Here is a 21,388-nt window from a genome sequence, read left to right on the forward strand (position 1 = left end):
GGCCTGTACTGGAACCGGTCGAACTACACCGATTTTGAAAACACTGAACCAAACACCAAGCTCCATGCATTTTTATTCAAACTGGATAGCTCAATAAACTATCATGATGACCTATTAAAGATGTTGCAGAAGCTATCCATAAACAGGACAGTTCAACAGGAAACGTCAATGCCAAGAAACGAAGAGCTTCAAAGATTATCAAGAAGATAAAATATGAACATTTGATTCCTAAAAATATTAGTTGGTTGTTTTTGAAGCATTATTGCTATTTGAAATATCAATCACATATTTAAATAAATTATTATCGCTAATATCCGTGTTTTATATTTGTATCAACATGTGCGGCTGTCTAGCTATTTTAAAACATGCTGCGAAAGTCTTTATAATGCAGGATGTACAATGACTCTACTCAGTGGGAAACTACCGTTCGGTAAGTACCTCAGATAACTGCATAGGCTACTACTTGATAAGTTGAGAAAAATTTATCTGCCCACGCTAGAGAAATGACTTGTTTTTTCAAGGCGAACTCCATGTCTTTCACTTCAATACATGAACATTGTGGAAGCACAGAACTCTCTTGCTCTTGTTGAATAACTTCGTACGAAGATGTAAAAGCTTAAAATAGAGGTAGATTTGCCGGGAAACGAACATTCATCCACTGTTTCTCATATGTCACTATATGGCCCCATCCCATTTGCTCTAGCAACGAAAGCTTCAGTTCATAGAACTTCTTCTTAGGAGGGTGGCCATCTTCTTGGATCATGTTATTTAGCACCTGCATTCAGAGAGTCGTACAAGACAAAACCTTAGAGATTCTGCTAAATTTCAGAGAAAAGATGAGCATATAACAAGTAACACGATGGATAATATAGTATATTATACCAGTCACAAACTTTTAAGTAACAATGTAGGAAACCTTGTCCTTACGTCAGCTCGAAAAATTAAGTTGTCACAAGGCCTGAAGTTAACCTTCCAGCTTAAACAGATAAAAATTGTGCTCTCTCACCATCTTCTATGACCTATGAATGCTAATTCAAAGACAAAAGGATGTCTCCGTCAGAGTTTAACTTCGCTGGAGGATTCTATTTATGATAGTTGGGATAATTAAAAGAAAAATCTGATTCTCCCTCTGAGTTCGTTTTGTTTCAGGACAAACTTAAAGGTAGTGAAGTTCAAATGGCTGGGAGCTCCTAATTGAGTAGTACTAAGGAGCTTCCAAAATTATGGCCCATACTTCATGGAATTAAGTAGTAGTTTGTCACAGTAGAGGCCAGCAAAATTTTTCTCCTCTAGCATCCATTTTTACATGAGAGGCCAGCAAAATTATTCTCCTCTAGCATCCATTTTACATGGGTGATAAGTTACTAAAACCAAACTCAGCAAAAACAGTACCTTTACTGCAGTGCCAAGACACCCTTTGCGCCTCTCACGTGTAACAGAGAGGGTACCATATTTGGAGGATTTCACATCCACCCATTTTTGGAGTTCTTTGAAATTCTCTTCAAACAAAACTGATTGTCCACTGGAGTCAGATGCAGCTTGAGTATGCTCCTTATCCACAACTTTCTCACAATGCTACAGATAAAATAATCGGTGCAATCAAAATTCTAAAGCTATTAAAGTAATGCTTGGTTTGATCAAGAGGAAATAAATTTCAAACTAAACTGAGAACGCAATGATTGTATCATGACAAATAGCCTTTTTTTATCGTAGAAATGCTTCCCATGCAAGCAAAGAAATACTTTTTCCTATGTTGTTCAATGTGTAATGCATGTCTGAATCACTTTATTCACTTATTTTCTTCACATAAAAATAATCAATGTTGTTAGAACAAGAACAAGCTCTGGGTTCATTTCAAAAATACTTTTGACAACTCGATTCTCTTCATCATGAATTCTGATGACGTGGTAAAAATCCTATCAAATCTTTAATTATTTTTTAAAGATATTACAAAATATTACGTGGATATGTATGAATCTACTTGCCAAATATTACAAAAGTCCATATTAACAATTTCCTACTTATAAATAAAGGGCTCATAACCCTTATCTAATTATGTTTTTCATACGCATTTTCTATGCAATTATTTATGCTAGTCATGTGTTCTTGCCTCGAATATTATACTGACTTGAGTGTCGGAGTGGCTTCATATCCGGATGGAGTCATCTCACCCTTTTTTATTTGACACAATTATATTTTGGGTCGGTTCGGTTTGTTTCCATTAAAGAAATCGGTTCACGATTATTGGTTGAGGTATTTTATTGGGTGTGATTTTTTTTTTTATCACCATTGATGCCGTTTGTGGTAAAAGAAATTAAATCTCATGATTGTTCTTTACTGGCAGCAAATAAAGGGGGTGAAAAGATTATTAGAAAAAAAGCTGTCAATGGAAAAACTGAGCAAGAACAGTTACTAGAAATTTGATAATGAAGATTTGTCATCACTGCCACCAAACACCCAATCTCACCTCTATTTCTCATCTTTGCAAGACTCAAACAATAGGCGATGTGTCAAAAGAGTAAAAATATTGAAAGCCCCATCACCAAACCCGTCGCCACCCAGACTACTGCCTGAAAATCGTTTTGCACCGCCGTCTACGACCACTGTCGGGAAAGCCCTACTTTCTACCGCGTAGCCTAAGCTCAGTTCGAAAGGACCCATCAATCATCGTTTCTACCTTCAAAAAATTTCCCAGGAAGTCCACATCACTTGCTCGATGAATTACCTGAGCAGGTCAGTCTGATCCTACAACAATGGGAAACGGAAAAAATTCATCACGGGAGCCACCAGCAAATTTGAATCCTGTGTACCCTTTAACTTGTGAAACCTGAATGACCTCTCGGCCTTAAATTTGTCGACAAACATCCTAAACGACTCCATGGCACCTGTTGGAAATCTTAAGGTTATCAGAGAACTAGATTTATCACGCAATCAGTTCTCAGGTGAGATTTTTAGTAATATTGACGATCAAGAATCCTTGCCGTCCCTTTCTTTGACGCAAACGTTTTAGAAGGATATATTCCCAGATCTGTTGGAAATCTAAAAGACTAGAAGGGCATTATCCCACTAGAGAAAACTTTGAAAACTTCACTACTCAATCATTCCTTAAAAACTCCGGTCTATATGGTGAAACCCGTTTACAAGTTCCACCTTGTAAAGGAAAAACAAGGTCGAATGATACTGTGAAGATGATGAAGTATGTTATACCCCCATGTATATCAGCAATCTTCATAGTGACTTTGATTGTTGTACTAATGAGGAAAAGAAAATCGAACAGAGGCACACCGGAGTGTGAAAGCGCATTAATTGATTCATGGGGTGGAATTTCCTATCAAGAGCTTTCACAGGCAACATATGACTTTCATAAGAGCAACTTATTCGGAACCGGAAGTTTTGGTTCAATATTCAGAGGAGTGCTTTCGGATGGCAAAGTAACTGATGCTAAAGTTTTCAGTTTGCATTCAGACAGAGTAGCCAAGAGCCTCAAGACAGAAGAGTACATGCACGGTGGGAGTCTTGATGATTGGCTTTATTCCCAGAAGTTTAGCTGGTTGGATTTGTTACAAAGATTGAACATAGCAATGGATGTTGCTTCAGCCTTGGAATATCTTCATCTTGGCAACACATCAGTTATCATTCACTTTGATTTAAAGCCTAGCAACATATTGTTGGATGATGCTATGACTGCACACTTTGGCGATAAGCTTCCTCAGCATCCTGAAGAGCACACTGGTAATTCCCTAGGAGCAGATTGACAGAGCCCAATTGGAATAAAGATTGGAGTGCTATAAATCACCCAAGGCATTCTGATTAATGGCCCTCGTGTAGCAATCAATAGCATCTAAATAATGCTTCTTCCCAATTATTACATACTCCTTACCCTTTTCCTTAAGTTCAATAGCAGCAGACTCTTTAAGACCAGAGATGGCTTCCAGGTCAATTATTTCATCACTAGTTTTTGGCTCTAAACGGGTCTCTATAGGCAGAGCCATGGCGTCAACCTGTTGGAGGAACTTGGAGAGAAAACTCAGGCATATGTTGTTGGAGACAGTTGCAGCTACTGTCCTCTCACTCATGTCTCCTACTTCTCTGAAATAAAGTATGAATTATCGACCATCCACATTCAACGACCTCGAAGAAGCCCACAATACAACAATTGCGCTCCTCATCGGACTGCTCTACCATTATTAGGTTGGAAATTCATCTCCGAGGCATGCGTCATCTTTCTAGTTGTGTGACCTTGGAGCATCACTTATCGGCTCAGTACTTTGAAAGATGGGTTTGATTTATTCTGCCTTATTATATCAATATTATTTCATACTGCTGTTTTGTGTGGTTAATCGGAGAATATCTTTTTTCTTTTGACAAATACCGGTGAACTCGTATTAGAAAGTGCCAGAAGGCGGAATCTGTTAATCATCTCATGACATCAGAGTTGTTAGCTTAAAAATGTTTATGTACATATAATTTGGTATTGTGATAGATTACCATTCAAGAGTTAATTTCCATTTTCAAAAATAGCATCACTCTTCGGAATTCTTCTTCTTGAATTTATTATGAGTTGGGACTTGCTATTGGTGACTCTTGTTTTATGTATTCAAAGCACGTCATTACAATCTATATTGAGCTAGTTGTGCGCTTCAATCAGGCATGTCTTGGCATTTCGGAAATTATTTCTATTGGCCAAGCTTGGATTAAAGTTCAGTAGTTTATCTGAAGTTGGAAATTAAGAGGGGGCTGGATCTTGTTGAACTTTATAAGTCTTTGTTGCATGATTAAATTTTTTTTCGCAGGAATACTTTTGGAAAAACTTTTCGTGGACTTCCATTTGTTTATATCAACCTATTTGTTCAACTACTTATTATTTGGTGCATGAGTGCATCATTAGTATTCTGTTGGTTTTTTGGTCCTTATTCCTAGAACTGAATATTGTAGTCTATTTTAGATTTGGTAACGTTCTTTCACTAAAGAACAATCTGAATTTGAGTCCAGATATTCCTAAGGTTTCACAGGAGAAATTGCTTTCACTTTTTGCTAAGTGGTTGATCGATTCAAACAGTAACGTTGAAGTAATTGCATTTGGTGCATTAAATGTATTGATTTATTTTCTTAGTGGGTTTGTCATGTTAATTGAACTGTAGGCACGCACCTCGGTAATTATTATTTTTATGTCCATGAAAAAGACTAATATATTTTTGAGAATCATTCTTGAGTTAATTTGTTAAACCCTTGATATATGACTATCTTACCACTTGGGATATTCTACTGTCATATCTAATAAGAAAAGCTTCAGGCGTTAGGGATTCACCATTGCACGAATTTTGATATTCCGTAATTTCTTCCTGATATGCCATACATTCAAATTATTATTTTGATTGTTTTTGCCTTGGTTTCATGTCATTTTGCAGCCTTAGCAGAGTAGCATTCGTGGGTATTTTACTAGTCAAACTACTCCATGATTTTTTTTACTGTTAAACAAGCTAATCTCTTCTCATTCTAGCACTGCTATTTTGCATACATGACAGTCCATGCAAGGTCGATTTTGCTTTCTCCAGGACGTACTTATGAGTTATGATACCAAATTATTAACATTTTGAGCTGGATGGATTTCTCGGATTAGGCTTTTCGCTTGTGGATTTCTTAGACCAGGCTCTTTATTGAGATTCATTGAATACTTCAGATTTAAACAATCTATATAATGGGGCAATAGTAACAAATGTAGAGTGTCCTTCAGTCTGCTCGGTGCACCGTGCCTGGGCTCAACTCTTGATTTTTACTATCGGGCACCCTAGCTTGGCCCCTTGTGACAACCTAGTCAGGTCTTACTCAACAGCTCGAGAAATAAAGATAAGTCTTCTGGATATTTCTCTTTTAGCACTAAATGACTAAAGTTTTATTCTTTAAAAGTTATTGTTTCTTTTCAATAATGTTTGAAGCCTTCCAAGTTTGGTAGGAATAAAGGGGAGCACCTTGTTTTGAAGGAATTGAATCATAGTAGAACTATACCCATGCACAAAAGAATTTATCCTTGAAGAGCAGGTATATTAGGCATAGAATCGGACGACGAAGCTGTGAGACTTATGTTATGTTCTCGCATCCGCAATCGAAAGGGCATGAACCTTTACGCCATGATCTCCGATAGCTTGGCTCCCTAATTTTTCTTTTTCTCAAAAAGAAATATTTTCAAACAATCAATCCTTTTCAAATTTGATACAAGATTCATGATTGTTTGATCAAGCGTATATTTTTTCTTTCGCTGAAAAGAAAATATTTTAAACCAGTCAATCATCTCAACTTTATGCAATATTCAGTATTGTTTGGGTCCATATAAGCCCGACCTCTCGCTCGGCACTCAGTAAGCCCATATAAGCTCGACCTCGTGCTCGGTACTCAATAAGCCAAATATTCTTGGCAAATACATAAGCTACACCTCGTGCCCGACAACATTAATTGGACTCTTAATTTACTGCTCTTTATTTGAGTTTGGTCTTCATTGGTTGTTTCAATAGTTCTTTATTTGAGCTCGGATCTCAGCAAGAATTTATATATAACTCTTTATTCGAGCTCAATTTTTAGCAGATTATTCTCTATAGCTCTTTATTTGAGATAGGTTTTCAGTTGTTATTTTATAACTCGGTTTTCTGCATTGTATTTTATACTGCCCTTTATTTGAGCTCAATTTTTAGCATATTACTTTCTATATCTCTTTATTTGAGCTCGGTTTTTAGCACATTATTCTCTCTCTTCATTTGTGCTCGACTTTCAGCAGGTCTTCATCTACAACTCTTTACGAGATCAGATAATACGTATGTATAAACTGTTAATCATGGTCTTCTCGGACACGTATTATCACTTTGGATCTCTTTGGTCTTCTTGTGGTCATGGATATTATCTCGGACTTCTTACAAATGTTCTATCTTATGTTGGTCTCTACATCTTGACTGGATCTCTTATTGAGCAGTATAGACATTTCCGGATCGGCATGAAACATCATTTGACTATCTACTTAGTATCAGAACGACTATATTGACCACTTAATTTGGCCACCTCAAAAAGTCCACTCCAACAAACGGTTAAAGGACATTATGACAGGCAACTAGAATATTATCTAACTTACCCTAAAATATAATTTTCCTCACTTGAATGTTCATCCATCATTTCATTTGTCGTCACTTTTTTGCGAGGTACTATTGATGATATGGTAAAAATCCTATCAAAACCTTAATTATATTTTAGAGATATTACAGAATATTACGTGGATATGCACGGATCTAGTTGCCATGTATAATAAAATTACATATTAACTAGGACTCTCCACCTATAAAAATAAAGGGATAACCCTAATCAATGTATGTTTTTATATTCAATGATTTATGCTAATCATGTATTTTTTTCTCTCAAAGACTATAATAACTTGAGCAGTCCGAATGGCTTTGCCTTCGGACGAAGTCATCTCACCTTTTTTCTTAGATACACAGTTATATTTTGGTATGGTTCGTTTCCATTGAAGAAATCGGTTCATGATTATCATTTCAAGATATTTTATTGGGTGTGATTTTTTTAAATGGCATCAAATTCCTATGGTATGAAATCATGCATACTGGAATGTTCGATTCTAAATCATGATCAAATATTTATCCAAGTTTATTCAATTAAACAACTAAACAAGGCCCAGCCAATTGAGGTCTTTCATACCTTCAACATATCAATCTCTGTTATAGCCAGTCCTTTCTGATACAAGGCCTCTGCCAACTGCTCACGAGTTGTCTCCATTTTCTTCTTTGTTTTCTAGGTTAAAAGCATACTATCATCTCAAAGTTTGAAACTCTAAGGTAAAATGATAGGGGAAGATAAAAAAATAATTCAAACAGTGTTATACTTCTCATCCAAGGAGCAGATGAAATTATTAAATGTTCACCTCTGCACCCTCATCATCTGGATCGCTTTTGACGGAGAAATATTTCATCAATTCATCTGCATCAACGCTGTCAATAAGCTCATCCGCTTCGCTAATAATCTGCACAGTAGCAGATTAATTATAGGAAATTATGCACAAAAGTACATCAGTAGATAATAGTCAGTAATGAGATCAATTTAATTGCTTCTTTTGGATGTAAATCAATCTTGGGGCTATTAGCAAACAAAATTAGCAAGTGCTGAAAAATTTAGTATTAGACTCTTAAACTTCCATAAGTTACTGCAGGATTTTCTTTGCTGTAAACAGTTGCCACACATTCACACAAGATTTGCATACCAACAGTTAGGATTAAAATCATATTAGTTAACTTAGCAGTTGATACTGATGGCTGTTCGACGATTACAAGTTTAGTTTTGGATCAGATTTAAGCAGAACCAGGTTAACTTATTGTTGATCACCTTCTAGAAAAATGTTACTAATTTTTTTAGAGACAAACTGTAAATCAATATAATTTAAAATATAATTTTTTTCTTGTAATGACGATAAATTATGTAGAATAGGGCCAATAATTTTACAAAATTGGCTGAGAGGGATATGACATTTAACTTGATTGTTCAACCAAAACAGGAAATGTAAATCTTGCACAGCTAACAATGAAAGTAAACTCATTCCAACAGTTTTCTCAAGTCTCAGGTAAGGTCGCTTTTATTTGGGACAAGACTCAAGAAATTCATCGTATCGTAATAAAATTACTATGGGATGAGTGAGAAAATGGCCATTTATACTTGACACAAGATTCATGACATTTGTAGTATCATTACAGAAATAATTGAGAGACAGAACTGAAGCTGCATTATAAATTGATTGAGATGGAATATGAAATCAAATTTATGCCAACAAGATACAAAAGCAGCATCAGCATCAATCTACCGGACAATCAAATCTCCTACTTGGGCACACGAGATTTTAAGCAGGAGAATTCCAACATTGGAAGAAACTGGTTGATTTCACTATTGAAGCCTTGATTTGCAAAAAAAATTGGGAGAAAACAAACAAAAAGCCAAGTAAGCAATCACATTTCTTTTAATGGATCACCAATGAAAAGTTTTAAAAATCAAAACTTGAAGTCTGGAAGCAGTGATTAAAACAACAATATTTTTAAAATTTTATGAGCCCTTATATTACTGAACCAAAAGTGGTCCATAAATGGGATTAACTAAAAGAGCCAATGGTAATTTGGAAAGAATATATACGTTGATTATTGAGAGTTAAAACCAAGAACCTAATTTCAGGAAAATTACTTCACTGTGACTGGAAATTGTTCACAGTAAAATGTAATCCTCAAATTTTTCTACATGAATACAAAGAGAAATAAGAAAAAGTAATGGTGGGTGCTGTTCGGAACTCAAGTGTAATCGGCCTAATTAGTAGCGAGGGTAATATTAAACTGGGCCAAAATTTTATCTAGTTATGAAAAGAAATTTAGAGGGAATGACTTTTGGGAGGGGCAAGGAAAAATAATAGGGGGAAGTAGAATAGAGTTAGGCATTCACACGTTTTATTCCTTGAGTGTTTACTAGCTTAGCTAGGGTAGGGTTTGCATACATGTGTGCAGAGGAAACTCGGGGTTATATTCTAATTTCAATAAATATTCAATTATAGTATAATTGCATCCTTTTTTGTTCTGTTCATTAGCATTCCATTGACAGAAATATTTGTGAGTGTAACAGGTGCTAGATTACCTCTTCATGATGTCGAATTTTATCTTCGATGTTCCGAGATAGCAGCCCTTCCAGTATTTTGGCTAGCAAAGGAGTGTATTTCGGGTACTCTGACTGCCAACAGATTGATTGTTAAAAAAAATAGCTATCCAAACCACTGTAAAACCATAATGATGTAGGAAAACTACAAAAATTACCTAAAGCAATGGCACAGGGAGCATAAAAACATTACTCACACTAGAAAAATCCATCGAAATATAAAGCACTAGCAATAGTAGTTCAATTAAGAGCCTGAGAAGCGTTGAGACCATGTTAGTTAACTCAAGGATGGATTTCACTTTAGAGATTCCATTAGTATTAGAAATTCACCAAATCAGCACAGGTCCTTTTATCCATCCTTTTATCCAGCAGTGTGCATGTGTCATTCAAATACAATATTACAGTGGCAGCTGACTAAATCAAAGTAACAGTTCCAGATGTTTTTGTATGACTACACTTTCTACATTGGAAACCCCGAATCAAAATCATATGTTCTCAATGCATGGGTGGAGTGCGAGAAAGAGAGCATCAGTTCAAATCAGTGTGGTAAATGGTTGTAGGCAGTAGCTAGGCGGTTGAATTTTTTTATTCCTAATTATATATAATCATGCAATATATGCATAATTAAATGATATTTATGCATAAATAAGCTTCATACAATGTAATACAATTTATACAAAGTGCAAATAAATATATAAATGCAACTAACAAGATAATTAATAAAAATTCATCATCATATTAAAACTAAAAACGTATATATTATCATTACTTTTACCAAAAGCCTAAGTTTAAAATTAGAACAAAAATTTATTGGAAATTAAAAGTTCTAACCTAGTGGAATGGCTACGGCTATAACGATCATAGGCCATTAGGCTGAACCAACATAGGCCTCGGCCTATACCCATGCACCGCTACTGGTCATGGGTCGATAGAATGGTCCAGCATGAGCCCTAGTTCATGCCCATGCACCGTCACTCATAGAATATCTCACTCCTAGAAAGTGTTTTCTTTCGCCTCCTCCAACACTTGATTCCAGGACCTTCAGGCTTAGGTACTTAAGCCTGTTTCATACGGAAGGAGATAGGGCTTGTGGCACTTGTGGGTGATTGAGTTGGCTATTATGTGTTGAAGAGAGAGTGTATAATGTATTAATAACTAGGGTTTTTAAAAATTTGTTAACTTTTTGACTGCCTAAAACTGCATGCCTCGTCAGTCTCGCCCGCCCCATCTCACCTATGGCCGTCTACATAAGCGCCTAGTTCAAAGGCCGAGCAGTCGATGGTCGCCTCCGTTTTAGGCATCGCCTTGACCGTCATTTAGAACACTAGTTCAAATCATTTGAGCGTGTAAATGTCATCAATTGTGTATCAAGAAACCATAGTGAACAGTATGAAGACATGATTTGGGGTTCGATAAGCTCAAAGTTCTAAAATTCGGTAGGCGTTAGCCGGACGCCAGACCAGCGGCTAAAGATTAGGGGGGACTAGGCGCCGCTAGGTGGATTCGGCGGTATTGATATAATAAGATGAAGTTTAGTATGTTAGAGCAAGCCAACAAATACCATTTCTTTGTGGAATTTGATTTAGGACCGATCATAAAATTACTTTTCATTTTTTTATTGGGCTTTGAATTTAAATTAAAGCCCAAAAAACTTTTAAAAAAAGGCAAGAAAAAAAAGGTAATTTTTGACCGCCTAGACGACACCTAGGTTGGCCAACTAGCACTTTTTCAGTGTGTCGGCCGGCGCCTAGGCGGCACCTAGGTTGATTTTAGAACACTGGATAAGCTATAAAAATAGTTGTTTTACATGAGGCTTAAATAACAAATGATAATCAATAATTTCAACAAGTTACTACATATGTATGATATTACATGCACCGATGGCACTTGATTCTGAAAAAAGGTGTAAAATATACATCGCAGTATAGAAAAAGAAGACCTTAAGTGCGGCTGATAACTTTTTCCATTCGAGGCGCTCCTCCTCAGTGCCTTGTTTTAGGCCAGAGAGAACTTTTATTTTAGCATCCCTGACCTGGTTGGCAAGATTAATTCCAACTCTAAGTATAGCATTTTTCAGTATTCAATAGAATTGAAACTATTCAACATCATATGCAAGAAACCAGTAATGGTGATAACAAGTTTAGTAAATAGCATAATTTCCATTCCTCTTGTTTCAAGTGTTTCAGGTTTTTTAAATTTTCTTTCCTTTGCCTTTTCACTTTTCTTTCCCCAGTTTATAAAGTTCTCAAAAATAACACTTTCATGAGCCTTCAAAAAAATCTTTGCTAAAAAGATTTGAATAAAGATATAAACCCTCCTAAATTGAAGTGCTAAGCCATTGAACAGAACAGAGAAAATACTAAGGAGCTCGAATAGTAAATTTTTCTATGAGTATTTGTAATCTAGTAAATTTTTACCTCTTCCTCTAATTGTTCAGCCACACTCTTTGTGCAACTCGAAGAACCTTTACCCTTATCCTCATCAAACTAATAAAAATACAAGCAAAAAGGTACAAAAGTTAGGCAAGCATCCGTGTAGAAATATATCATAAATTTTCCCCGTGAACCACTGTAGATTGTTTTGTAAGACAAGGCAAGTTTAAGAACCTGAACAGGTGGGACGATGTATGATATTTGATATGATACAGGGTTCTTTTCTGGATTTTTCTCATCGCTATTTGCCCCAAGAGAAACCTTTCCATATGAAATTGCGCCAACAAGTACGGAGCCAGTTGAAACAGCCTGCAAGTACACAACAAATAATTGCATTCACGTCCCACTTTGCTGGAAAGGATAAACAGACCCATTGACAAACTATTATTGGACAACAGAAAGATTTCATGCGCTGAAAAACCTTGGGGAGCTTGTCCTTTGCAGGAGGGCCAAGATAGAAAGCTTCCTTTGTTCTATCATCACCATTATAAGATAATTAATTAAAATCCACGAGGAACCTGTACGAAATGAAGGCTAATGGCAGAATAGAGAGTGACATACCCAGGAATCAAAACTGAAGAACTAAAGCTGCCGTTGCCAATCACTGGGCCATCAGGCTGTGCATAAAAGCTCAATCGAATGGCTTCCTACATTAGGAAATCTTACAAAAGTCAAATTTCCAAAACAAAGGATAAGCCTTGAATAGTATCAATCCAATTAAGCACGCCTTAACGCATAGAAAATAGAATCCATACGTCATAACTCAATATTTCATTTATTCAATATAGTTCAGGGTAATTTACCTTCTCCTCTAAATTTCTCTGGATGAATATCACCAACTGCTTCATTTTTTCCAAATACTGAACATTATCATGCCTAAAATGACATATATTATTATAAACACGGGATTCAAATAACTCAAGCTTTTGTACTTCATCAAGATATACTTATCTCCTACATTTCTAACCTTCGCCAGCTTATAGTATAGCCGAACAACAAAATGCACAAGTAAAAATCAGCGTGCCACAACATAGAAAAATGATTCGAGCAACAAGCACCTCAAATAAAGCCGCAAAACGTATTCACCCTTGGGAAGTTTGGCAGTGTCTGGATAAACATCACCCATGGCGTACACACGCTACATTGTAAATTAAATTGTTAGGCATGAGACAAAACAACTGATTCAAGTATTTAGAACAAATTTCCATCATTATGGAGGTCTTTATTAAGACTATTGGCGGAAGTAAAAAGAAAATATATTGGGGTTTCATTACAACTAGAAAACCACATAGAAGGAAAACGTTTCTTGAATTTCAGTGCATCCGTCTTGAAAACCAATAATTCTTATTGCGGTTTGGACATCATTAATACTTTTAAGTCAATCTGAAAGTGCATTTACTAACAATAGCAATTGGTGATGCCAGGAACAAGTTCAAAAGAAAATAATCATGAGAAATAAATAAAAAGTAAAAGAAATATTATAAAGCAAAGAGAGGGTACGGTGGCCAAACTATTGTTCTAGCAATTGTGAACTACAGATCAAGCAATCACACAGTAATCACGAGGAATACATAAATAAGTACAAGAAAAGTACAAAGTGAAGCTATTGATACAAAATGTCTTATCAAAATCATCACATTATGCCATTTAGGATTGTCCATGGTCAGCGGCAAAGAGCCAAAGACATAACACGTTCTTGATGAGCGTGACAGATTATATCATCAGAAGAAAACAATCATTCGCTCAAGAAGGAAACAAATAAATCATGGGGAACATACAGGAAGCTGTAAATTGGGCAAAACGAGAACCTTTCCCGTGTAAAAAGATGTGTAATAAGCACAATGAAAATCATTAAATTATATAGGAAAATCATGCCACTCACCTTGTTTGAATCTGATATCATATAAAACTGAGCTTCAAATTTATTATCATATAAGCGATTGTTTAGCAGGGGAATATGAGGCTTCACCTCAGCACCATCTTCCAGTTTGAATTTGTACCTGCAGAGTTGCAAAAAAGCCTCTATCAGGTAGAGTTATAACACAACTGTAACAAGATGAGTGCTTTGGTACTAAACAAAAACCCACGTTAAAATGAGCGCTAATGTCTGTTTTCCTGATGGAAGTTTGTCTCGGTCTGATGAAAGTGTACTGAGTTTAGCATCAATAGGACGATATGGAACTCTTACCTGCAATATGCACCAAGCAAATGAAAGAAGCAAGAAAGAACAATATGGAGAAGACAAATTATGTCAATAATAATGGAGTCACCATAACATATTAACATGACATGAATAAGGGCACAGGGCATTGAACAACTCTTATCACCTTATTCAGCACAGCTGCCGGGACAAGATTCTCCAGTGACACAAGAGCCTCAGCATCAATTCTTACAGGTGCTTCACTCCCATCAAGTACAATGTCCACTTTGTTGATGTTGATTCCATGAAAGGTAATCTGATAATAAACATTAATTACCAAGAAAAATATATCCATTTCATATATTGAACTTGATAACAGCAGGAAACAGTTTGCCCTTGCTGACATAACTGTTCCCTCGCGAAAAGTTCATGCAAGGGGAGAGAGCAGAAAAAAGCCATATAAACTGGAACAAACTTGAAAATACATTCTGATAGGAAGATAAAAGTAACATATGATAATATGCAGAAAGAAGTCGTTAAATAATAATATATAAAAAATTATTATTAAATGTTTTCTAAAATATTTTATAGTTTAAATTGTATTAAATATCTATATTTTATAAGTTTTATAATAATTTGTATTTAAATATATGTGTTGTATAATATTAATATTTTTACTATTTTATCAGGTTCAGTAAACAAGAATAACTTTTGATTGAGAAATAAGAAGGAGATGATTCTTGAACCTATAGAGAGTTGATTTCAATGTCTACAATATTGATGACAACCATGAGCTAAACTTCTTCACACAATTGAGAATTAATGAAGCAACAAGCAAAAGAAATATCAACAAAATTACTGTTTTATCATGTTTGAGTATATTCACCATAACTCTCAAACTACTTGGTAAAATGTCACGAAATTTTATCATAAATCAGTCAACATATCTACAACTTTTGTATTATGTAAAAGACTCAAAAGACTCAAATCAGTCGACAAGATTATTAAAGATTGGGTGCTAGATACAATCAATGCTTTTGAGATCGAGTTCAATAAGATCATGAGAAGAAATACAACAACAATTTCTCAAAAAGTTTTTCCCTTCCCATAGAACAAACTCTTTTAAAAGACAAATTACAACGTTTTCTCAAAAACAAGGAGAAACATTTTATCAATGTTGAGATATGTAAAAAAAATTACTTAATACATGCCCACATCATGGTTTTGAAACATGGAGAATAGTTTCAAATTTTTATGAAGGTCTAATACCTAAAAATAGACAAATGATAGAATTCATGTGTAATGGAACTTTCGAAGATAAAAATCCAAATGAAGCTATGGAGTTTTTGGAGTTATTAACGGAAAATGCTCAAAATTGGGATAATATAGGAACAATTGAACCACTAACAACTAAAATTAACAACTCAACAAGTGGGGTGGAATTTATAATCTTAAAGATGATATAGATATCCAAGCTAAACTTGCATCTTTAACAAGAAATATTGAATCATTAGAAATAAAAAAAGAGTTGTCAATTAAAAAGCGTTCAAGAAATTGTTTATCATATATGTGATACACGTGATCATTCTACAAAAGATTGCCTTACATTACCTTCATTTAAAGAATGTCTCCATGAACAAGCAAATTATGTCAACAATTATAAAAAATCAACATTAGATCCTTTTTCACAAACATATAATCAAGTATGAGTACGGAGAAATAATCCTAATTTTAGTTGGAGGAATAAAATAATCAAGGTTATGTTCCTTATATTTCGCCTTCAAGGAAAAACTTTGAAGATGAAATTCATGCATTTATTCAAAAACAAGAGTCTATCAATATTCAAAATGTTCAATCTTTGAGTAATTTAAAAGAAACTCTTGAAAAATTTGCATCTGCACTTAATATTCATTAAAAAGAAAAATTTACATCTCAACCTCAACTTAATCCCAAAATTAACATCAAGAGTTAAATAATAATAAAATTGATCAAATAAAATCTGTTATTGCCCTTAGAAATGTTAGATTAGTCAATGATCCATATAGCAATGCAAACGAGGATCATCAAAATTCAAACAGTAAGGATGTTGATCCTGATACTTCTGAAAATGATGATACCTTAAATTCTAAGAATGAGAATGATAAATCATCTAAAATAATTCCAGATTTAACAAATCTCCTCCCTTTCCTCATGCATTAACAAATCATAAAAAACAAAAGAATGATTCTGATATTTATGAAGTTTTTAAACAAGTAAAGATAAATGTTCATTAATAGATGCTATTAGACAAATAACTTCTTATGCAAAAATTTTAAAAAACTTATGTACTGTGAAGAGAAAATTGTTTGTTAAGAAGAAAACATTCTTGGCTGAACAAGTTCTATTATTCAAAATAATTCTAGTTAAAAATATAAAGATCATGGTTGTCCAACAATTTCATGTGTTATTGGAGAAAACAAAATTAAAAAAGCTTTGTTGGATTTGGGAGCAAGTGTGAATTTACTTCTTTATTCAGTTTATGAAAAGCTTAATTTAAGAGAATTAAAACCTGCATCTGTTACTCTTTTACTAGCCGATAGGTCAATCAAAATACCTAGAGGTATTGTAAAAGATGTGCTAGTTCAAGTTGATAAATTCATATATCATGTGGATTTTATCGTTTTGGATACACAACCAATAGAAGTGCATAATGAAATTCTAGTAATATTGAGGCGTCCATTTCTAGCAACTTCAAATGCTTTAATTAATTGTCGAAACGGGATAATGAAATTATATTTTAGAAATATGACTCTAGAACTTAATGTGTCCAATTTATGTAAACAACCAAGTAGTACTGAAGAGAAAGATGATAATGTAATCGAATCAATCGTGGAAGGAAAGGATACAAGAAGAAAATTTAAATCAACAATCTGAAGTTTGTTTAATGGAGAGTTTTGATTCTGAAAATAATTTTCAAGAAGTTAAAAATGATGATAATGCAAAATTTGAATTAAAAGTTTTACCGGTAGAATTGAAATATGTATTTCTTGGTGAAAATAAAATTTATCATGTTTAATTTCTTCTAATCTTCTACCAAATCAAGAAGAAGATTTAATTGAATTACTTAAAAAACATAAAAAAACAATTGGGTGGACTTTGAAATATATAAAAGGTATAAATCCTTTAATCTGCACACACAGGATTTACTTGGAAGAAAATCCTAAAGCATATCAATAACCAAAAAGAAGGTTAAATCACATATGAAAGAAGTTGTTAAGAATGAAGTATTAAAACTATTAGATGCTGAAATTATCTTTCCAATCTCAGATAATAAATGAGTAAGTCCAACACAAGTAGTACCTAAAAAGTCACGCATCACTGTTATAAAAAATGAAAAAAAAGAAGAATTATTCCAAGCTAGGATTCCATCTAGTTGGCGTATGTACATTGATTATAGAAAATTAAATAATGCAACTAGAAAATTACCATTTTTAGATCAAATTTTAGAAAAAGTAGCAGGTAATTCTTCTTACTGTTTTCTTGATGGATATTCGGGGTATTATCAAATACCTATATCATTAGAAGATCATGAAAAAACTACTTTCACTTGTCCTTTTGGAACTTTTGCATTTAAAATAATGTCATTTGGTTTATGCAATTCTCCTACTATTTTTCAAATATGCATGCTAAGTATTTTCAGTGATATGATTGAAGAATTTGTGGAAGTTTTTATGGATGATATAACTGTTTTTGGAAAAACATTTGAAAATTGACTTAAGAATTTAGAAAAAATATTAAAAAGATGTGAACAAAAAAATCTTGTTTTAGATTAAGAAAAATGTCGTTATATGGTTAAATCTGGAATTGTTTTAGGACTTGTGATATCTGAAAAAGGAATTGAAGCTGATTAAACTAAAGTTGATGTGATTGTTAATTTAACATCACCAAAAACGGTCAAAGAAGTTCAATCATTCTTGAGTCATACAGGATTTTATAGAAGATTAATAAAAAAAAATTATATAATATCTAAACCAATTTCAAATCTTTTAACCAAACATACACAATTTGAATGGACCCAACAATATGAAAATGCTTTTAAAAAGATAATCAATCTTTTAACTATCTCGCCTATTTTACAACCTCCAGATTGATCTTTATCATTTGAATTAATGTGTGATCCAAGCTATTATGTTATAGGAGTTGTGTTAGGACAAAAAAAAGAAGGAAAACCTTATGCAATCTATTATGCTAGTAGAACTTTAAATAGTGCTCAGATAAATTATTCAACTACTGAAAAAAATTACTTTCAGTAATGTTTGCATTAGATAAATTTCGCTTAATTGGGTTCTACTATTATTGTTTACACTGATCATTCTGCCATAAATTATATTTATCAAATAAACAAGATGCTAAGCAAAGATTAACACGGTGGATTTTGTTGTTACAAGAATTTGATCTTATAATTAAGATAAAAATAAAAAGAAAAAAAATGTATTAGCCGATCATTTATGTAGAATAATAATTGAATCATCTCATAATGACATACCAATAAATGAAAATTTTCCAGATTATCAGTTGTTTTCTACCACTACTATGCCATGGTTTGCTAAATATTGTAAATTTTCTTGTAACACATAAATGCCTTCTTATTGGAGTTCACAGAATAAGAATAAATTATTGACGGAAGTAAAAAAATTTATTGGGATGATCCTTACTTGTTTAAATATTGTCCTGACCAAATTTTTCGACATGCATAACTGACAACGAAGTAAGTAATGTTATTAAATTGTCATTTCTGGAGCATGAGGAAGTCATTTTTCATCCAATAAAACAGATACAAAAATCTTATAATGTGGATTTTATTGGCCGTCTTTGTTCAAGAATGCATTTATTTTGCAAATTTTGTGAAAATTGCAAGAAAATGAGATCAATTTCAAAACGAAATATGATGCATTTAAATCCAATAATAATTAATGAAATATTTGAGAGGTAGGGAATCGATTTTATGGGTCCATTTCCATCATCTTTTGGATTTACTTACATTTTAGTAGCCGTTAATTATGTTTCAAAATGGATTGAAGCGATTGCATGTAGAATTAATGATCATAAATTTGTGATAAATTTTTAAAAGAAAATATTTTAGTTGATTTGGAATACCTAGAGCTATATTCAGTGATGGGGAGAGTCGTTTTATAAACAAATCAATTTCTTCTTTGTTAAGAAAATATGGTATTACACATAAAGTTTCTACTTCATATCATCCTCAAACAAATGGTCAGGTTGAACATGCAAAAAAAGGAAATAAAACAAATTTTGGAAAAAATAGTTAACCCAAATCGAAATGATTGGTCTTTGAGATTAACTGATGCATTATGGGCATACAGAACTGTATTTAAAACATCATTAGGGACGTCTCCATATAGGTTAGTTTTTGGTAAACATTGTCATTTACCGGTTGAACTAGAACATAAAACTTACTGGGCAACTAAAGCATGTAATATTAATTTAGACGATGAATCAAAATTAAGAAAATTGCAATTAAATGAACTTGAAAAATTAAGAAATGCTGCATATGAGAATTCAAAGATTTATAAAGAAAAAACCAAAGCTTTTCATAATAAAAATATTATGAGAAAATCTTTTGAGATTGGACAAGAAGTTTTACTTTATAGTTTTCGTTTGCATTTATTTCTAGGAAAATTAAGATAGAGATTGTCAGGACCATTTATAGTTAAATTTGTTTATCCTCATGATGCAGTCGATATTGAAAATCCTAAAAACAATAACGTGTTTAAAGTTAATGGGAAAAGACTTAAGCCTTTTATAGAAATAAAATTCTTAATGATGAATTTATGTCTTTATATGATCCATAATAGTTGTGTAATGTTTTTATTTTGTTTTTGCAGATTCTAGCTCATTTCCTGGTTAAGTGGCGGATAACGGTACTTGGTGACTATTTTGTAGTTTTATTTCAATTTCCCAAAATAATTGAAAATAAAATAAAATAAAAAATTAGATACATATATTATATATATGAAATAGTGGAACAACCAGGATCATTATATTTTAAACTAGAATTATTTTGAATAAAAAACATACTTGTTCAGCCAAAAATGATTTCTTCTTAACATGTAATTTTCTCTTCACTGTACACAAGTCTTTTAAAAATTTTGCATAAGAAGGTACTTGTTTAATAGCATCTATAAATGTGTTATTTATCTTTACTTGTTTAAAAACATCATAAATATCAGAACCATTCTTTTGTTTTTTATGATTTGTTAATGCATGAGAAAACGGAGGAGGCTTATTTAATTCATTTATAATTTTAGATGATTTATCAATCTCATTTTGAATATTTATAGACTCTTCTTTTTGAATAAATGCATGAATTTCATCTTCAAAGTTTTTTCCTGTAGGTGAAATATAAGGAACATAACATTTGATTATTTTGAAAAGATAGTTGTGAAGGTTGTGCATTATTATCATTCCTCCACCTAAAATTGAGATTATTTCTCCATCCAAGATTATATGTTTGTGAAAAATTATCTAATTTTGGTTTTTATAATTGTTAACATAATTTGTTTGTTCATGGAGACATTCTTTAAATGAAAGTAACGTAGGACAATATTTTGTAAAATGATCACGTGTATCACATAAATGACAAACAATTTCTGGAACACTTTTTAATTGAACACTCTTCTGCATTTCTAATTATTCAATTTTTCTTGTTAAAGATGTAAGTTTAGCTTAGATATTTATATAATCTTTAAGATTATAAATTGCACCCCCACTTGTTGAGTTGTTAATTTTAGTTGTTGGTGGTTCAATTGTGCCTATATTATCCCAATTTTGAGCATTTTCCACTAATGACTCCGAATACTCCATAGCTTTTCATTAGGATTTTTATCTTCGAAAGTTCCATTACACATAAATTCTATCATTTGTTTATCTTTAAGTATTAAACATTCATAAAAATTTGAAACTATTCTCCATGTTTCAAAACCATGATGTGGGCATGTATTAAGTAATTTTTTTACATATCTTAACATTGATAAAATGTTTCTCCTTGTTTTTGAGGAAAAGTTGTAATTTGTCTTTTAAAAGAGTGTTCTATGGGAAGAGAAAACTTTTTGAGAAATTGTTGTTGCATTTCTTCCCA

The 21,388-nt window shown here is 33.1% G+C and overlaps 1 protein-coding gene across 1 annotated transcript in view; it reads right to left on the minus strand.

Annotated features, from left to right (window-relative positions):
- Positions 1-258: 258 nt before the first annotated feature.
- Positions 259-21,388, minus strand: part of LOC142533718 (tripeptidyl-peptidase 2) — a 31,891-nt gene continuing 10,761 nt past the window's right edge. Inside the window, 15 exon segments of the mRNA XM_075640583.1 lie at positions 259-775; positions 1,393-1,575; positions 7,696-7,788; positions 7,919-8,017; positions 9,661-9,753; positions 11,618-11,710; positions 12,096-12,164; positions 12,285-12,419; positions 12,532-12,583; positions 12,672-12,757; positions 12,914-12,986; positions 13,169-13,248; positions 13,993-14,110; positions 14,198-14,298; positions 14,438-14,566. Coding sequence (XP_075496698.1) covers positions 617-775; positions 1,393-1,575; positions 7,696-7,788; positions 7,919-8,017; positions 9,661-9,753; positions 11,618-11,710; positions 12,096-12,164; positions 12,285-12,419; positions 12,532-12,583; positions 12,672-12,757; positions 12,914-12,986; positions 13,169-13,248; positions 13,993-14,110; positions 14,198-14,298; positions 14,438-14,566 — 1,563 coding nt within the window. The 3' untranslated portion in view covers positions 259-616.

This window comes from Primulina tabacum, chromosome 18, assembly GCF_025594145.1.
Source record: "Primulina tabacum isolate GXHZ01 chromosome 18, ASM2559414v2, whole genome shotgun sequence".
Lineage (NCBI taxonomy): Eukaryota > Viridiplantae > Streptophyta > Magnoliopsida > Lamiales > Gesneriaceae > Primulina > Primulina tabacum.